Below are 17458 nucleotides of genomic sequence, written 5' to 3' on the forward strand. Positions count from 1 at the left end.
GTGTACCTGGTGCCTATGGCAGCCAGAAGAAGATGGGCTCTACATGGGCCTTGAGGAGTACAGAATCTTCTTTCTGCCTACCTGGTCTGAGAGCCAGTGACAAGCAAACATGTCATAGCTGTCAACTCACAGTTTTGGAGTTGTTTTTTTTTTTTTCTTTTTATAGAGTGAACCCTCATTTATTTATTGTATTACATTTGTTTATTTGTGTGCTTGCATGCTGTGGTGTGTGTGTCACACCAGGCCAGAGGACACTGACTGAGTCAGTTCCCTCCTTCCACCACGTGGTTCTCAGAGATTGACCTCTGGCTCCTATGTTTGGCAGCAAGCACTGTTATCCACTGAGCCACGCCACTGTCAGAGTGTCCCATTCCAAATGAGCTGTCTAAAATTGGAACGGAGGTAAGTTGACAAGGACTTACCTGTGTCTTGTCTTGGGTGGGAAGGCTGTGTTGCATTCACTTACCTCTAGGTGTTTAACACCCCACTTTCCATGCCAGTGCCCTCTACCTGCAGCCCTGCCCTGCCCGTCCCCACCCTGCATTCTTTCTCCTTCATCCCTCCTATGGGTTCCTTCTGTGTCCTCTGTGTTCTCTCTGCCTCCAGATCTCCACTTGTCTTCTCATCCCCTCTGCCCCCAGCCTGGCAGCCTGCCCTGTAGGAATGTTAATTAGCATTCACGATTTAATTAATTCAGTAGCTAATTAATGATTGGGGACTGGGGGTGGGGGAGCTAGGATACTGGGGGGTTGTGAGCTGAAGGTGGCAGAGAGAAGTAGCCGAGGCTGCAGAAGGCATCGCAGATGGCAGTGTGGTGGCTGGCACAGTGCCCACTGCCATGGATGCAGGCACACTTGCACGCATGCACACGTACACACACAAAACCGGAAAGGGTGATCGAGGAATAAAATGAAAAGCAAGGAGAGAAGGGGCCCTGGAAGCCAGGGCTGGGGGGCTGGGGGTGGGGAAGACTCTAGATCTATTTGAATCTACTCCGGAAGTAGAAGAGTAGGGAAAAAAGAAACAACCACAGGCGCAGAAAGAAGAGAGCTCTCCCGGTACCCCACCCCACCCCCACCTCACCCCAGCCACCCCTCCTCCCTGGCATGGAATTCATGGGCACCAGCTGAGGACAGGGTCCCCTCCCTTTGCCTGCCACATAAATATTGGCAATGAGGACCCAGACTCTGAAGGACAGGACATTCCAAAGAAAATAGTTTTCATTTTAAGTTGCCTTTTAATGACATATATATATGTGCATATATATATATATGTATATATATATATCATATAATGTATATTATATGTATTTAAATTGCACCTGTTTTGGCATGAGGGTGAAGGCGAGTGAAAGAAGGTGACCGAGCCAGGAGGAGAGAGAGCACAGATGGCTTGGTGGTGGTATGGTGTGGTGAGTTGTGGGGAGGAAGAAGGGGGTGGAACAGAGGTTGGGATGGGTGGAATGAAGACCCTGTCTTCCTCTTTTCATTTTACTATGGTTGAAGGAGAAAGAGAAAGAAAGGGAAAGAGAAAGAGAAAGAGAGAAAGGGGGTGGGGAGAGAAGCGAGACAGATGGCAGAGTGGAGAGGCGGCAGCCAGTGCCGGCACTGCCCAGCTTGGGCGGACCCAGCTCCCCCCACCCCCGCCTGCCAGCTCTCCAAATGCCACCCTTCCCCCATCTTCCCCTCTCCCCATCCCCCCAGCTTGGCACTGATCTCAGGGAGAGAGAGGGAGGGAGGCTGGGCAAAGAGCATCTGTTCCCTCCATTCTCCTAGCTCCATCGGCTGCCAACCTAGGGCCATCGCCTGCCTCCATCACCCGTTCGCCGCCTGCCCACCACCCAATCCCAAATGGGTACTGGATCAGGTGCCGAATCTGGCTGCCTCCTCGGGTACCAGCCACTGCATTGCTGTGTGTCTGCCACCGCTGCCTGGCACTCATGGGGCCGTGTGTGTATGTGTGTGTGCGCGCGCATGTACGTGTACGCATACGCGCGCGTGTTGTATGTGAGCCTCCTGGGCATGGGTGGGGGTTGGCATTGCGGTTGCCACTGTAGCATCCAACTAGAAGGACAGAAGGGTAGAGTAGAAGAAGGAGGGGAGAGGTGTGGGGCCTTGGAGGGGAGAAGAGGGTGCATGATTGCAGGCATTGGCACTGCAGCTGCCACCCTTGTGCCCATGGAGATAGGAGGGGCAGCGGCAGGAGTCCCCATGCTCTGGGAGGAAGGTGCGGCACACGAGAGCTGTTGGCATCACAACTGTTGGGCTTGTGCCCAGGCCTGGGGTTATGGGGACTAGAGGGACGAGGAGATAGAGAGGGGATGCACTGCTGATGCCGCTGTCCCTCTAGAATGAGTTCTGAGAAGTGTTGGGGCTATGAAGGAGTCATCTCTGTTCCAGTCTAGAGAGCAAAGTGAAGAGAGTAGGTGGGGAAGAGCCAAGAAAGGATGGAAAAGGTGGGAGAACTACTACCCAGGGAGAACTTGTTTGGGCTAGCAGTGTGGCCTTTTCAGAGAACACCCAAGAAGACAGCAGGGGAACTTGGGTACAAGAGAAGCTGGTACTGCCCATGGAGCCTGGCATGGCTCTGGTGTTGTGTGGAAGGCCCCTCTATTTTGGCAGAGAAAGTTGTTGTGCCAGGAGTTAGGTGGAGAGATGAAGGATGTTTTCTTTGGGAGAACAGACTGTTTTTCTGCCAGGCCCTCCTTCCCATTCCCTGTTAGGCATGGATTGCTGAATGACAGATGGAGTGCCGTATGAGGACACAATGGAGGAAGCATGCCATTGCTAAGACTCCCAGGAAGAAGAGTGGTGAGCCTGACAGTCCTGCTGGCCTCCAGTCATTCCACTGCTGACACTGGCTGTGTCCTCTAGCCTGCTCTGTATGTACCATTATTGCAGGGAGGGGTTGCATGTGAAGCTGGGCTGTGAAATGGAAGGAGTACCTTTTTTTTTTTTTTCTTTTTTGTGGATCTCATTTGTACTGTCCACTCTTACAAGTGTGACTGATTTTTATCCCTGGTACCTCCCTCTCCTTTCCCTCTCTTTGCCTACCCCCTCTTTCATCATCACCATCTGGGTCCTATTGCTTGGCACCCAACCAAGTAGATTCCGCCACAATTGGCAGTATTGCACTGGCATGTGACCAGTGACTCAGATGCTGGCACTGCGGCAAACCCAAAGCTGCCAAATTTGCTCAAGACACCACTTGGCGGCAATGATGGAGAGGGGTCATGTGCATAGAAGTGCCAGGCTGGGTGGAGCTCCATATTGGGAAGTGGCACACGAGGCTGTCCTTCACAGATGGACTGAAGTCAGCATTCACTGCAACATCTCACCTCTGCTGTCGCCAAACAGGACACTCATCTCTGTCTGCCGTCATTAACTCCAATATACTGTTTTTGAGCAGCTAGGCAAAGGAATCTAGACATCATCTATAGCCACACCTAAAGCCAGTGGCTGTGTACTTCTCTGGGTAGCTAGGACAGACAAAAAATTGGAGAGTGAAAAGGCCTGGAGAGAGACTTGAGGCTATGCTGTTACTCAGACAGTACCAAAACAGAGTGAAAGGAGACCTTCAGGCTTTGCTATTAGGGAGTGGCTGTGTTTTACATGTGTTTCCTACTGTCCTGTGGTTGAGATGAACTAGTCCCTTGTCCTTTATTCAAATGTCCCTAGAAGAATGAGAGGCACTGTAGAACTGGAGAGGTGCGGTGTAGCCAAGACAAGGGCACCCAGGACTTCTACAAAGACTAAGATTTTATGTTTAGGGATTTCCCAATGACACCCCAAATAGGACCAGACTAACATCTGCCTTTGAAATTTGCTCTTGGAAGGGAGACCAAGGTCCAACAATGACGGTGGTAGAGGAAAAGATGCTTTGAAGGACACTCTCCAGTACCTGTGATGACACACACCAGCCCCTGAAATTTTAACCTTAAGCTGCCTCTGCAAGAGTCTTCAGTAGTCCTGGATTCCCTGAATTCCTGGGTAGTCAGAGACTGTAGGCTGTCAGTCGGAAGATCTGGAGAAAAATGTAGCTTTGGGTAAAGACTGGATGGCTCTCCAAGATAAGGCCTGCTCACGGGAAGTAAGCAGAGGGTTTGTTGCCCATGCTGGGCGGAGCTGTGCTGGGCTGGGGGAGTTCTGATTTCAACATCTCTGAAGTGGATGGCAGCTTCAGAAGAAGCAAGGTTTCTACGGAAGAAGAGAAAGCAGGAGGTCTCCAGTCAACACGGTAAGTAGATAGTGTTTAAGAACTGTTTTCTGCTGTTAGAGGGAAACCGCCATAAGCCCATGATACCATCAGATTTCAGTAGATTGAAAGGTTGAAGGTGTTTGTCAAAGTAATGAGGAAGATGCATCTGGGGAGGAAAAAATTGAATTGGGCGTAGCTTAGAGGTAGAGCTCTTGCCTAGCATGTGTGAGGTCTTGGGTTCAATCCCCAGCAAAGGACAAAAAGAAATCTGAAGTGATGCTAGCTGCTGTGTGGGAGCCTCTGGTGTAGCAAAGTTGTTCTGGGGACTGGAGAGCTGGGACAGGTCACAGATCTCTATGTGGGGCTGAGCTCTCTAGGACAGCTCTTAGCCAACACACAGATCATTTCAGCAGGAGTTTCCAATTCACTTTGTGTGCACTGTGGTTCAGAAATGTACATTTAATTATTATTTGTGGTGCTAGGAATTGAACCCAGGGCCTGTGCATGATAGGCAAATACTCTATCATTGATTTATGTCCCCCTTTTGCTTTTTATTTTGAGATAGGGTCTTGCTAAGTTCAAGGCTGGCTTTGAGCTAACTCTGTAGTCCAGGCTATTGTGAACCTCCTGCCTCAGCCACTCTAGAAGTTGGCATTACAAGCTTGTACCCCTAGATTTATCTTAGGTTGTATTTTAAACAAACACTCAGGTAACCATGACGCAGATGGACTTTGGGCCAGGCTGTTCCACGAGATAGCATTCATCTTGTAGGGCAGCCAGCCGCATTTGAAGTTTCCTTGTCTTTGTACCTCTGTCTTTCTTCGACCACCTTTCATGTCAAACCAATGATACATATGTTGTGGGATAGATGCATGTTTGTGCTGAGTAGCGGATAAATAGGGAGGCGTTGTTAGGTCCAGTTAGGACCTGTAACTTGTTAGAACGGTAATTGCAACTGGCAGTAGTTAGTCACAGAAGACCTGCCCCTCCCGCCACCTCCCTAGCACTTTCCAAGTCCCCCTTCCTGTCCTCCTAGTTCTGATTGCTGGCTGCCATGTGTTTCAGAAATCTTTCCTCCGTCGAGAACCGTGAGATTAGGAGCATTGGTTGATGTCCTCTGTGACACTGTGATATCTGTATGGACTTTGTGGTGAGAGGGAGAGGTCCTACTCACCTGTCTCCCGGAGACTTGGCTTGTGGCGTACAGGGCTGGGCCATGGCGGTATTGGCAAATACCCCACCACTTGCAGGTGTTGCCACCTGAGTCATCCGATAGGACATGTCCCGTGTGGACATTCTTCCTGTTCAGTGAAGATGCTGTGTAGGGTATGCTGTTGTTAGAAAAGGGCTGTAGATTTACCGATGTGGGCAACGGCTCCTGCTGAGCACCCGTTTCTGGACGTTAGCCATTGGGAAGGCTATGCATGGGTGGATCAGACTGTTGTTTCCCTGACTTTCCTTGACAGGTTCAGCCTCTTTCTATTCTACTTATAATCACTCAGCCTGATTGCCCACTAACTTCTAGCCAGATACCTCTGGACTGAGGAATTGCCAGAAACCCATCTCAGACTGTTAGGGAACAATTCTATCTACTCTAATCTCTGTCTGTGTTTTGGTTAGAGAATTATCTGGGTCCTTCTATATCAAGGGGAGTCACAGCGTGGTTGCACAATTGAGTCACCTAGTTTTGTCACTGGATGCTATATTTTGGGGAAGTGCTGTCTGTGTCTTTCCCTGGACCTGGTGGCACAGGTCTGTAACCTCAGCTGCTCAGGAGACTGAGACGGAAAGATCTATAGAGTTTAAGAGCTGTTGGAGCTACAGAGCAACTTCAGACCATCTCAAAAGAATAAATTTATTAAAAATTAGAATAAAAAAAAAGAAAAAGGAAAAGGGAGTCAGCTGTGCTTGTCTGTAATTCCAGCAATCAGGACCTGGAGGCCAGAAGACCCTGAGTTCAAGGTCATCCTGAGATAAAACAGAGAGTTCAAGTCTAACTTAGTCTACATGAGACCCTATTTAAAAAAAAAAAAAAGTGGGGATTGAGGTTTGTGGAACTGGGGCTGTGTTTTGGTGGAAGAGCTCCTGCGGCCCTGGATTTCATCTAGTTCCATAGAAGTAGGCTCTTCCAAGAGGAGCATTCTCTCAGTGTTGTTCTTCTTTTCTTCAAACTTAACAGACCTTAATCTAGCCTTCCCTAAATGTCCTCTCTCAGAGTTTCATTTCATCTTTTCATGTTGTATCCATGCTTTGCTCCCATAGGCTCTGCTCTGGGTCTATTGCCCTTACTCGATGGTAACTGCTGCTGTAGTACTGTGGTCTTTTTTCCTAATTCAGTCTCCTAGAAATAGTGGCCTTACAGCTACAGGTTTCTGAGATGTGTCCCCTGATTCCCCAATTCCAGGCCTCCCTGTAATGGAGCCCTAGCTCAGTGAACCCAGTTTCAGGGTGATACAAGTTTTCTGAAAAGTTTCCTTGACTTCCCATCTATTTCTTTCAGCTTTAGACGGCAATCATTCATGGCTTTTCCCTGATGAGTTAATAGTGTTCAATACTAACAGATACTGGTTGCATTTTCCTGAGACTTGCTGTATTTGTGAACTTTCTCTGTTTCCAGCAACATGAGGAAGTGTTTACAGGCAAATGCTCTTCTGCTAACCTATATTCCTAGAAGGCACTGGTTCTTAAGGGCAGGAAGGTTATCTCAGGGCATGTTCTTGTGCAAATGTAAGTGTGTGTGTGTGTGTGTGTGTGTGTGTGTGTGTGTGTGTGTGTGTGTGTGTGTACATTCATCTCCCTGCAGACTTCTTGGCCAAGGTCTCCTGCTCCCCCTGAGGATGGACTTGTTTTGTTGGTGGGGTGCTATTTGCAGAACTTAGTTTCCTTTCATATAAAAATTACTATTTTGGTTTTTTGAGACAGGATATCACTGTATAACCCTGATTGGCCTGTAATCATATTTGTAGACCAGGCTGGCCTTGAGCTCACAGAGGTCTGTCTGCCCCTGTCTCCTGAGTGCTGGGACTAACGGTGTCCTCTACCACCCAGACTCTTATGTGCATATTTTTATAGGGATGAATGGCTAAATGAGCAAATGTTTTGAAATAATGGGGTGATGAGAACTTCGTGATCTTGTCTGACACTAAGGAATAAAAAGGAAGCAGCATCAGGGGCTATTATGCCTGGAATAACTTTCTTGGTTCTTCTATACGCTTCTGTAAGTTCTCCCCAGGGCTAGAGGTTTGGGGTAAAAACTCGTTTGTTCAGTGATCTGTCCTATCTGGCTACTAAGACTTCAGCTTTCTCTCATGTTCTTCCAGCAAACCTTGATTTTGTTTTTCCCCTGGTTGAGGACTGAGTACCTGATGATCCTCTTATAAGGTTTAGAGAAAAGACAGACAAGATCATTTGTACTTCCTGCCTCCTAGCAATGACCCTGGAGTGAGAAGGGACCTGGATTTGGGTGCTTCTTTAAGACTGTGTGTGTCAGAAATCTGAAGCCATGGTGACCCTGGTTCAAGCTTGCTTAACAGACAGGCAGATGTAGGTGTCACCATTCTTGCCTTTCATGTGTAATTCCACAAGATCCTGCTGACTTGATGGCCACCTCTAGTATTCTTCAGACACCAGGTCCCCTAGTGTGCATAGCTGTTTGAAGTGGCAGTGTTGTCGTTAAGTGTGGCATGAGAAAAGGGCTAAGACTGCAGACTGGTGCACCTTGGAGACCGTGTTGACTGACCTGTCAGCACCTCCAGGATTCCTGGGAAAGTGCATTGCTCAGTCAATTTCTGTCTACTGTTGTGACTAGATGGTGTGACCCACACCACCGTGTTTAGGTGTAAGAAGGCAGAGGAGGAGGGATTTCTGGCAACAGTAACTCTTGGTAAAACCATTCATAGTTCAAACTTAATCCAGCCTAACCAGGCTAAAATGCATGACACAGACCTCTAATTATCCCAAGGCAGATGTTTACCAAGATTTTCTTTTAAAGTTCCTTTTCTTTTCTTTCTTTCTTTTTTTTTTTATCTTTTATACACAAGTCACATTCTCAGAAAGCAGAGTGGAAAAAAAAAACAAACAAAAAACCTCTTTTTCCTCATACACATGCTGCTAAGAAAATACTTTTATACATAGAATTTCAACAAGTGAGAGAAAAGGGTGGGGTGTGTGTGGCTTCGAGAGTGATGCTGAGAGGCCGGGACCAGGGGCAGCAGGCACCAGGCCGCCATAAGCTAGTTTTTCTAGTAACTGTCATTTTTGGTATCAACAGAACTGGTTTCATCCTCCCCTCGATTGGCTGGAGTCTCAGATTCAGAGTATGTGAGGACTAAGTAAGGATGTAAGGTGACCCTCCCCTCATCTCCCTTTGCTTTAGTGTTGGTGGGTAGCTGGGGGACCCTGGCAAAGCTAAGTTCTTGGGTGGTCAGATATGTATTAAATGGGTAACTAGTGTGTGAAGCCTGGAGGGATTCCTCAGAGTTAAGGGGGAGAGATGAAATAGCAGGAGGATGCAGGGAATTTTGCAGGCTTTTCTTTGCTAAAATAAAACATCTATTAAGTCTATCCTGTGCCATTGGGGTTCGATTTGGGGATTGCCAAAATTACCCCCTGGTGGCCACACAGGAAGTAAGATTGGGTGTGGGAAGCTTCCCCTAGGACACTGCACCCCTGTGGCATCCCCTGGAGAGTGTGTTGTGCTTCAGGGAGTCCCTTCCTACACATCTCCTCACAGGCCCGTATCCCTAACAGTCAGGCAGACTCTGGGCAAGGCCTCCAGTAGATGCTGATTAATGGAGGGGCTAGGCTGAGTTGGAAGGAGCAGGGCACAGGACTAAGATGAGGGAAAGTAGATAGGGAACAGGGGAGCCTGCAAAGGAGGTTCCAGATAATCAGAAGCATGACAGGAGCCCTGGACAGGAAAAAGGAAATGAGAAGGAATAGGGACAGGCAAAAGGGATACACATCTTGATTTCAGAAATCAGAACTGCCCCAACCGTGCCCTCCTTCCTGGGATGGCCAAGACTCTCACACTAGGCTTTCTGACTGCTGAGAATGAGGAGGTTATCACGTGTCCTGATGCGTGTTCATCTTAGGGGACAGGGGTCATCATCTCTACTGGTCCTGTCTGAGGCCTGGTACAGCAAGGGGGAGGCTACACTGCCTCTAGCCCTGCACATCACCAGCACCCAGTAAGGGCTTGGAGACATCAGAGCTCAGATTGCAAGAAACTCTCAGATGGGGTGGGGGCACAAACAGTAAACCAAAACCAAACAAACAAAACCAAAAAACTTGTTTGATGGGAGTTTTTTTTTTTTTTTTCCTCTCTCTCTCTGTATAGTCAAAGTTTGTTTTCTTTACTTCATTCCTCTGGTCTCTCCATCTCTCTTGTGTATGTGCACACTCTCTCTTGCTCTTGTTTATTTGGTGTGTTTCAGTTTTGTTTTTGTTTTTTAAAAAGAACTTTGGATTTGCCATTGGTGGGCAATGCTGATCCCCGGAGGCTGGACTGCCCTTGGCAGGGCTGGGGCATAGGGCAGGCCCACGGCTGCTGAGAGGATCTCTGTGTTTAAAGCCTTTGAGAAAAAGTTACTGCAGTTTCCAGGGTACGGGTGAGGGGTAGTAGAGGGGTCCCTGGCAGCGGCTTCCCCAGGAGTCCAGGCTGCAAGGGTCCCAATCAGGTGAGGAGAGGGTCAGGAGGGAGGGGAGTGAGGAGAGTGAACAGGGCACTTCTCCCCCTGACAGCCTCCAGTTTGGTTAGTTTTATGGGCTCCCTGCCCATCCCAGGCTCCAACCTTAGGAACCAACTGGGTTTTTGGAGTTTGTGAGCAGTCTGTGCTCTGGACATGGGGGTAAGAAGAGGTGGGTGGCAAAGTTGATTTTTCCACCCCCCCTTTTGTCTTGGGTTTTCTTTTTTCTTCTTCTTGTCTTTCTTTTGGCGTTTTCTCAGTCAGTATAATAGTATGGAAAAGTTATGTGTTTATAGGGGATGAGGGCTGGGAACTGAACCGGGAAAAAGAGGGAACGAAGCAGACGTGTATGCCAAGGTGGGGTGCACCTGCAAGGGACTGAGAGTGAGGGTCAGAGTGTCTGTGGGACGGGGAGGAGGCAGGACTCTGCTGGAGGTGGGGTGTGTGAAGCCCACTGAGGGTGGGAATTGACAGACTCCCATGAGGTGGGCAGAGCTGAAGGTTGGGGCGAGGGAACCCTGAGGCCCTCTCTTGCCCCATCTTGGTTTATCTGTTTATAAAGCTAGAAGTGTAGAGGTAGTAGTAGTTTTTGGGTTGGGGTCCGTGTGAGGTAATCTTGCTTCCTCTTTGGCAAAAGCCACAGCAGCCGGGACAGCAGTGGCGCTGTTGGTAACGGTGATGGGAGGGCCTCCTGGGGGCGGGGCTGCCTTGCGCCTGTGGGCTGAGGAGCGCAGATGGGAGGCCAGGGCTTCACGCCCACTCAGCAGCACCTCACAGGCCAGACAGTGGTAGGTGCAGATAGGCACCCGCAATGGGGGAGGCATGGAACCCCCAGAGCCCCGCCCAAAGAAGCAGAAGGATCTCTGGTGGGCAGTAGCTGGGGCCTCGCTGTCAAATGCCATCTTGCACTGGCGGCACAAGTAGCGGTGAGTAACATCCACGGTAGAGATGCCAGCGCTGCCTGTCAGCAGCTCGTCAGCCTCACTGCTTTCCCCTTCCCCGGGAGCCGGCAGCTCAGGAGGCTTTGGGGGTGCTGTGGCTGTAGGCTCAGGGACTTGGGGTGGTGGCTGGAGGAGGGCATTGGGCAGCAGCCCAATGAGGGTCTGAGGTATCACCGGGTTCATGGGAAATAGCCCCTTCTTCATGCCGTACAGCTGTTGGAAGTAGGCCCCTTGTAACTGAGGACCAAAGACAGCTGGTGGTGCTGCCCCGCCCGCAGGGGGCAATGGGAATGGCAGGAATTGGCCCCCCAGCAGGGCTGGGACAGTGGCCTTCAATGCTTTCAGGTTCTTGAGGGCATCGGTGGAGGAGCTGGTAAGGGTTGCAACTGGCTTTCGCTCACCAGAGACTTTGTCTCCTGAGGGCTCAGTAGCTGGGCCAGGGGTAGGGTCAGTAGAGCTGTTGGTTTGGTTGGACACAGGTCTCTGAGGTAAGGGGCGGCCTGGACCAGCAGTCTGGACCACTGTGGTAGCAGGCAGGACTGAAGTGGTGAGGCCAAGGAGGCCTGAGGAGGCTGCAGGGCCTAAGAAGATGAAAGGAGTGATGAAGGGTTAATCCTTACAGACCTCCTGCCCCACACTACAGCACACTCATCCTTCCCCCTACCCAGAGAGGCCATACTCCACTCTTCTCTTTCCCAGAGCCTGCAGCAAGGGCAACTGTGTGGGGAGAGCCAAGAAGGAAAAGAATTGCTTGGGATTAGAAGCTCTGCTTTCTCAAGTGCAGCTCCTCCCAGCCTCCCCGGACTCACCTGAATTGAAAGAAGCTATGCTTCCAAGTGGTGGCTGGGCCAGAGTTGGGCCAGGCAAGAGGACAGGAGCCAGGCGAGGCAGGGTCGGGGAAGCCCCCAAGGGCACAGAGGCAGGTGTGGTGGCAGGTGGTCCTTTGGGAGCCAGTGGGGCCTCGGGTGCTGGGGCTAAGTCATAGCATTTGCTTTCACTCTTCAGCTGGGCTCGGACTGCCTCCTTGAGCTTGGCCAGATGCTGACGAGAGAAGAGGTGGCCTCGACAAGAGACATAGAAGTCATACTTGACATCACAGTAGGGACAGTCGGTGCGCTGGGCTGCCAAGGTGCCCTCACTGCTGCTCCCACTCCCTGCGAGGGCTGTCCCCTGTAGTTTGGCTTTCTTTTCCTTGGCACGAGCATTTTGGAACCAGACCTGAATGACTCTCTTGGGCAGTCCAATTTCCTCCCCCAGCACCTCACACTCCTGCATAGTAGGGGTGCGGTAGGCTTCATAGCAGGCTTTCATGATCTTCAGCTGCAGGCTGCTCATCTGGGTCCTATATCGCCGCTGCCCCATTCCATCTGGAACTCCAGGCCCACTTCCTGGTCCCCCACCGGCCCCTCCAGTCCCCGGAGACTCTGGTTCGGCCAGGCTGGAAGTGGATGAATCACTCAGGTCTCCTGCAGATGGACTGCAAGCCTCGCTTTCTGGAGATGCTTTAGATGGTTCCTCTGTGCCCTCATCCTCACTGAGTGCGGGGGCGGGGAGGGGTAGAGGGGGCTCTGGTGTTGGAACAGGGGCCTCTTTCCCAGGTGGTAGGAACGATAGAGGCCCAGCAGCAGGGGTGACGGCTGCAGGGTAGGGGAAGGCAGAGACTTCTCTCTTTGGGGCTTCCTTCCCACTATCATCTTCTATCTTGCTTAATAGGAGGTTGAATTTGGGGAATGGTGCTGGGGTGGGTGTAACGGTGGGTTTCACCACTGGACCAGCTACTCCCCCAGGGGTGCTTCGAAACTGGCCTTTCCTCTCCCGGGCTCTGGTATTCTGGAACCAGACCTGTACGACTCGCTTTTTGAGCCCCACCTCCTCAGAGATGCAGTCGAGCATCTTACGTGTGGGGTTGGAGTCCTGCATGTACCAACGGTACAGGATCTCCAGCTGCTCCGGCAGGATGGTAGTGCGTAGGCGCTTGTCTTTGGGGGGCTCACCCTCCCCTCCACCCCCTGCTTCACTGCCTGTGGGAGACAGACTGCCATCATCATGCTTCCGTTTGAGGGGTGTCCCTGACACTGATGAGGTGCCTGATGCTACAGGGTTTCGCTCCCCAAACACCAGCAAAGGCAGATCTAGGAGCTGTGGTGGAGCACCGGGCTGCACAGACGGTGGGGAGTGTATTCTGTGGTGAGTCATCAGGAGGTCCTGGCTGGGGAAGGAAATGGCACACTGGTCACAGGTGTGGGCAGCCGGCGATGGGGGTGCCTTCCCTTCAGACTCTTTGCCTTCTGGCCTTGTTGACTCTACTTGGTTTAGATCCTCCACAGCTGTGTGTTCTGGTGATGGGCCACCACGTGTAGCTGCAGGTTCGGGGTTCCGCTCTTCTGCCTCTTCTTCCACCTCTTCCTCCTCTTCCCCTTTCTCTGCCTCCTCCTCCTCCTCCTCCTCAGGAGGCTGGTCATCATAGCACTTCTTGAGGTGCCGAACTAACTCAAAAACACAGGCAAAGGTGGCATGGCAGCGTCTACAGCCGGATGCTCCCCCAGTGGTTCCGCCAGCTGCCACAGGCCCACCCTCACAGGCATTCTTGCGGGCTTTCTGGCGGGCATTCTGGAACCATACTACCACCACACGGCTAGCCAGACCCAAGAGATTTGCAAGCCGTTCCACCTCTCCATCCTTGGGGTAGGCACTGGTCTCAAAGAAAGACTGCAGAGCCTGGGTCTGGAATTCAGTGAACTTGGTTCTGGAGAACCGGCGGCCTGCGGGCATTGAGGGAGGAAGACTGCCTCTAGAGCCTTCTTCTTCCTCTGGGGGCCAGTGTCCTCCTGCCAGGCTTCGTTCCTCAGGAGCATGGATCCCCCCTACTTCAGGCTCTGGAACCATGAAAGGTGGGCCTAGCTGGGGCGGTGACTCCAGGGACCCATCTGGAGGTTTGGGGGGCTCTACTGGGGGTGGGTACAGGCTATCATAGCTCTTTCGAAATTGAGCAGCGTAACGGCTCAGGGCCTCAAAGGGCAGGAAACGGCGGTGAACGTGTTCCTCGTGAGTCTTGAGGATAAGCATATTGGAGAAGAGTTTCCCACAGGCCCCACAGGCCAGCTTGTCTCCGCCCCCCAGAGACTCTGGGGGAGGAGGTGTTGGGGGAGGGGGCACTGCCTGCTTCCCTTCATTGTATTGAATTACTAACTCAAAGCCAAAATTTTCTAGAAGGGCTTTGGCTGCTGTGCGGGCAGCTTCATTGGGTGATGTGTGGGGTGGTGAAGAGGGCCCTGCTTCGTTCCCCTCTTCAGCTGTGAGCGGCCGCTCCCATTCCTGCTCAGCCAGCTCGGCCTTGGGGGGCGCGGGAAGAGGAGGTGGGGTGGCAGCTGGTAGGGACAGCAGGGGTGTAGGACTAGCCAGTGCCAGCTTGGGCCCCACTTTGAGGTCATGGAGGTAGAAGGGCAGAAGCAGCTGTTGCTGCTGGAGCTTGAGCAGAGATTCTGGGACCAAAGGGAAGGGGGGCAGGACTGGTGGGGTGAAGAGGGGGGCGGGGAATCTGTGTAGGTCCAAGGGAGGGGGTGGTGGAGACAGGAAGGGCAGTCCAGACATGAAGCCACTGGGGTCAGGGCCTTTCTTCTCGGTGCCCACCTCGCCCTCAGTCTCGCTTTCCTTGAGCTCTTCTTGGCTTCGCTCTGGTCCTTCAGTCTTGGCATCGGGCTTGGTCCCCCTTGAGCGAGTCTGGTGCAGAACTGACCGCATGTGAATCTCCAAAGTGGAGCTCTGGTTGTAGGACACTCGGCAGACGGTGCACTTGAAGGGCTTGTCTGATGTAGTGGTGGTGGGTGGTGGGATGCCAGACTCTCCTCGGGCAGGGCACGACGGGTCAATGGCAGCCTTCTTCATCTTATGAAGGTGGGAGACGGAATTATAATGAACCAAGAGGATATTCTTTTGGGTGAAGGACTCCTTACACACAGTACACTTATAGGGGCGAGCAGGGTCAAGAAATTTGTCCAGGGCAAAGTTGGTGGTCTTCCGATACGTTAGAGGGTGGCGAGAGTCAGCTGGGGATGGCTCTGCAGAGCGGGGCTCCCCCATGGCTCCCTCTTCCTCTTCAGCCATGATGGGTGGAGGAGCCACTTCTTCAACTTGGGCATCAAGCTGAGGGACTGGAGAGGACACTGGAGAAGGGGGCTGATCAGGACTTCCTGAGGGCTTCTCTGGGCCCTCGACTGGTGCCAGGGCAGGCTCAGGAGGAGGATCTGGGCTGGCCTCTGGGGTCAGGTTAGAGCTTTCTACGGGAGACAGAGGAACAGAGAACTGTTCAAGCCGAGCTCCAACCACCCAATATACAAAGCCACTGACTTGATGTCATTATCTTCAGATCCCTTTGATCCCTTTCCCTGACATTTTGGGAGGGATGCTATACCCTTCCTCACCTGCTCCCTGATCACTGCCGGGAGTGGGCTCTGGTCCAGGAGTGGGGCATTCTAGGCCATCCTCCACAGGAGCTGGCGTGGGTCCAGGCAGCATTTTGGTTGCAAAGGTCATCTCCACAGTTGTGGCCTATAATGTAGGAAACTCTAGTGGCTTCACCATTATCCACTGGCCCCGACTGCTATTCCTGACCCCTTTACTCTGCACCTGTATCTGTGCCAAGCTCCCTTTCCCTGGATCCAATCTCTTGTCTAGACAAATCCCCCAATGCTTTTTTTTTTTTTTTTTTTTTTGGTGAAGGACTAGGTAGCTTGCTGCTCCAACCTGTTTCCCCTAAAAGTATCTTACTTCAACTCGTTACAGGGTTTAGTGGAAGTGAGAGTAAGGCACAGTTGTCTTGTCTAGGAGTAAGGGGAACTAGGCAAGCTTAGTGCTAAGAGCCACCCCACCAGCTTTAAGATCCCATGTGAACTCTCTAGAATGTTATTTTCTTCATGTCCTACCCCAGCACACTGGCCTGGAACTGCTGCCTCATCCTCTCTTCCCACACTGCCCAGACAGGACCCTCAGACCATTTTCTCTCAGCCTGCACTCACCACAAGCAGCAGCTTCTCAACACACTCGGGCACCACGTTGTGAAGGTGGCTGAGGTGGAAGTGCAGAGCAGGCCGGCCCACCAGCTGCTCCTGGCATAGTGGACACCTGTATTTGGGCTGCACGGCATGCTGGGAGAGTGCATGAACCCTCACCTGGTCAGACTCTGGGCTCAGGAAGCTGCAGTATGGACAGCAGTATACCTGGGGATACATGTGGTTGGGGAGGAGTCAGGGGGATCCACTATCTCACAGTCACTAGGATTCAGTACAATGTCCCCATCCCCAGACTTAGGAGACAAGCCAGACAGGAAGACACCTTGGCCCACCGAGCCCCCAACCAGTCCTGGAAGCTGGCATTTCCACTGGGCTAGGACAAAGGCCTAGCCTAGGCTGCTATTTTGACTTCCTTCTTTGTCAGCTCCCCTCCTTCCACCCTGGTTTCTGCCTTCCTTTTGGTGTGTCTTTCCCCCTCTCTGATACCCTGGTCAGTTTTCCAGCTGACAGAGGGCCCTGAATCTGGCTCTTTCCCATGCCCCACTGCCTGCCTTTTCTATGAAATACCTCCTTCCTTCTGGACATTTTCTGCACCCAGAGGTGCCTCATACCAGCCTATTTTGCTTCTTCCAGGTCCCTGAACATCTACAGAGGGGTCCTATCTGTCTGTACCTAACGCTGACTCATCTCTTTCAGGCTCAGCTGCTCTCCATTCTCTTTCCCTTTCAGGACTTTTTTCTTTTTTCTATTCTTCTTTTTCTTTTTGTTGTTGTTGCTTTGTTTTGTTTTTGTTTTTTGACACAGGGTTTCTCTGTGTAGTCCTAACTGTCCTGGAACTCACTCTGTAGACCAGACTGGCCTCAAACACAGAGATCCACCTGCCTCTGCCTCCTGAATGCTGGAATTAAAGGCATGCAACACCCCTGCCTGGCTAACTACTTTTGCTGTTGTTGTTCTGTTTTGTCTTTTGAGACAGGGTTTCTCTGTATAGACCCAGCTGTCCTGGAACTCACTCTGTAGACTGGGCTGTCCTGGAACTCACAGATCCCTGCATGTCTCTGCCTCCCCAGTGCTGGGATCAAAGGTGTGTGCCACCACCACCCAGCCACTACTTTTTTTTTTTAAAGGATTTATTTCTATACATTGGTGTTTTGCCTGCATGTATGTTTGTATGAGGGTGTCAGATCCCCTGGAATTGGAATTATAGACAGTTGTGCAATGTGAGTGCTGGGAATTGAACTCAGGACCTTTGGAAGAGCAGCCAGTGCTCTTTTTTTTTTTGTTTGTTTTGTTTGTTTTGTTGAGACAGGGTTTCTCTGTGTAGCTTTGGAGCCTATCCTGGCACTCGCTCTGGAGACCAGGCTGGCCTTGAACTCACAGAGATCTGCCTGCCTTTGCCTCCTGAGTGCTGGGATTAACAGCCAGTGCTCTTAACTGCTTGATCCATCTCTCTAGCCCCAGGCTTCACTACTTCTTAATATTAGCAAATACCATTCCCCATGTGGCCCAGGGAAATTCTGGTCTGTCCCTCTGCACTGTGGCCTAGACCTCCAGATAGGTGGAGGCAATAGAGGCCTGCTGTCATCTGACTGTGCAGTGGGCATTTTGCTTGCTGCCTCAGATC

The 17458-nt window shown here is 51.4% G+C and overlaps 1 protein-coding gene and 1 long non-coding RNA gene across 2 annotated transcripts in view; one reads left to right on the forward strand and one right to left on the reverse strand.

Moving 5' to 3' along the window:
* The first annotated feature begins 322 nt into the window (after positions 1-322).
* Positions 323-9514, forward strand: LOC118239682. The gene is made up of 2 exons (XR_004772480.1): positions 323-402; positions 3836-9514. It is a non-coding gene; the product is annotated as an uncharacterized LOC118239682 (long non-coding RNA).
* Positions 8264-17458, reverse strand: part of Zfhx2 (zinc finger homeobox 2) — a 34656-nt gene continuing 25461 nt past the window's right edge. The window contains exons 7-10 of the mRNA XM_027390582.2: positions 15841-16041; positions 15247-15373; positions 11635-15102; positions 8264-11406 (exon numbers count right to left, since the gene is read on the reverse strand). Of these exons, the coding sequence (XP_027246383.1) occupies positions 10439-11406; positions 11635-15102; positions 15247-15373; positions 15841-16041 (4764 nt within the window). The 3' untranslated portion in view covers positions 8264-10438. The remainder of the gene's footprint in view (positions 11407-11634; positions 15103-15246; positions 15374-15840; positions 16042-17458) is intronic.

Source organism: Cricetulus griseus (genome assembly GCF_003668045.3).
Source record: "Cricetulus griseus strain 17A/GY chromosome 1 unlocalized genomic scaffold, alternate assembly CriGri-PICRH-1.0 chr1_1, whole genome shotgun sequence".
NCBI lineage: Eukaryota > Metazoa > Chordata > Mammalia > Rodentia > Cricetidae > Cricetulus > Cricetulus griseus.